The sequence below is a fragment of the Coregonus lavaretus genome, assembly GCF_964263955.1.
Source record: "Coregonus lavaretus genome assembly, chromosome: 29".
Classification (NCBI taxonomy): Eukaryota; Metazoa; Chordata; class Actinopteri; order Salmoniformes; family Salmonidae; genus Coregonus; species Coregonus lavaretus.
This window is the reverse complement of record NC_140016.1, coordinates 7,763,467-7,765,450: the sequence shown is the minus strand read 5'-3', so window position 1 is coordinate 7,765,450 and position 1,984 is coordinate 7,763,467. Positions and strand designations below refer to the sequence as shown.

Below are 1,984 nucleotides of genomic sequence, written 5' to 3'. Positions count from 1 at the left end.
TCGAACCTCAGGGCCAGTCTCCTCCTTGCTGTGGCCCACAGTTCCCCAGCCTGGGCCAGGAACCTCCAGAACTCAGCATGTACAGTGACTGCTACTACCCTCCTCCATCGCTCCCCAGCCCCCAGCGCACCACCCCCACCTCCTACGACTACAGCACCTCGTCCCCCAATCCTTACCCGTGGTTCAACGGATCCGGCATCAACGCTCCCCCATACCTGGCCACCGCCGGGCCCCCAGGTAACCCTGGGCCCCCCTTCGTCCCCCAGCACTACGGGATGCAGAGGCCCTACCTGGGGCCCGGCGGGGCGGGGGGCCCTGGGGGGGAGCTGGGTTGGTTCTCTCTGCCCTCACAGGAAGACCTGATGAAGCTGGTCCGCCCGCCCTACTCCTACTCCGCCCTCATCGCCATGGCAATCCACGGCGCCCCGGGGCGGCGGCTGACCCTGAGTCAGATCTACCAATACGTGGCTGATAACTTCCCCTTCTACAACAAGAGCAAGGCCGGCTGGCAGAACTCCATCAGGCACAACCTGTCACTCAACGACTGCTTTAAGAAGGTCCCCAGAGATGAGGATGACCCTGGTAAGACTGACTTCATTATGTGTTTGTTTTATTTTAGTACTAAGCCCACAAAATAACCCTTAAATCTAAGGCATGACAGTATTTGATCGTTTAATTATTCATTTTGAATCTAACCAGAACCAAATATGTAATGACAGACTACTGTGAATCTGCTGCTAATCTTTGGTCAAGTCAACAGTGGACTTTTGTTGTCATGTGTCTTTACTTTAGGTAGCCATTGCTGCTTGCCTTTTGAGTGTGTAACAGTCTTGTGATAGAACGGCTTGCCTTTCGAGTGTGTAACAGTCTTGTGATAGAACGGCTTGCCTTTCGAGTGTGTAACAGTCTTGTGATAGAACGGCTTGCCTTTAAAGTGTGTAATAGTCTTGTGATAGAACTGTAGATGAACTGTGTTTAGTAATGATAGTAGATGATGCAGTCAGTAGTCCATCTGTCAACCCCAAACACACACTAATCTATTCCTCTCTCTACCCCTCCCCCCTCTCTCTCTCCCTCACTCTCTCTCTTCCAGGTAAGGGTAACTACTGGACACTAGACCCAAACTGTGAGAAGATGTTTGACAACGGAAACTTTCGTCGTAAAAGGAAGAGGAAGTCTGAATCGCTGTCTGGAGGAGAGGGGGGGTCAGGGGGGCCGGAGTCAGGTGACCCCAACAATCGGGGGAGCCCCCAACCCCCCAGCAACCACGGGATTGACATGTCTCCCACGCCAGAGAGAATCCCCTCCCCTTCCTCCTCAGGTCCCGCCCCTTGCCTGAGCAGCTTCCTGTCTGAGATGTCTGGAGTGGTGTCTGGTGGAGCCAATGAGATCGTAGGAGATTCGCTGAACCGGGCCCTGCCCATAACCCTTACCCTGGACGGGACCCAGAGGCCTACACAGCCTGGGGGTTTTAGTAGTTACTCCCCCAGCTCAGGTCCTTCGGAGTGGGCATCCCAGCTGCCGCCTCCCCCTGGCCTGTCCTCCTCGCCCACCCACTCTTCCCTTGGTTACAGCAGCCCCATCCTCAGCCAGTTCAATGGGCATTTCTGCCCTGGCTTGGGCTCAGCAAGCATCCTATACCCACGGGAAGGCACAGAGGTCTGAACAGACTGATAGAGGGAGATAGAGGGATGGCCAGAAGTTAGCTAGAGGTCTAAAGACACTAAAGAAAGAAGGAGAGTGAGAAAGAGAGACACGTTTCTACCTGAGACTGAACTGAACCCTCTGCTGACACACACACACACACACAAACACACACACACACAAACACAAACACACACACACACACACTCAGTAGTCAGTTAGTGCTGACAGGGCAGGACTCAGTTGCGTGTGACAGCAGGATGAGCAGAGCCTGGTTCCCACGGAAACAGCCGAGTCAGCCATGATGATGCTTCACACACACACACACACCTGTTTAAGC

General features: G+C 54.1%; 1 protein-coding gene across 1 annotated transcript in view; it reads left to right on the top strand.

The window, feature by feature from the left end:
- The window catches only part of foxi3b (forkhead box I3b), a gene marked incomplete at both ends in the record, with an annotated part of 1,675 nt that extends 10 nt beyond the window's left edge, over positions 1–1,665 (top strand). Inside the window, 2 exons of the mRNA XM_084147038.1 lie at positions 1–582; positions 1,094–1,665. The exon at positions 1–582 is cut by the window's left edge and continues 10 nt beyond it. Of these exons, the coding sequence (XP_084003164.1) occupies positions 1–582; positions 1,094–1,665 (1,154 nt within the window). The remainder of the gene's footprint in view (positions 583–1,093) is intronic.
- Positions 1,666–1,984: the final 319 nt, after the last annotated feature.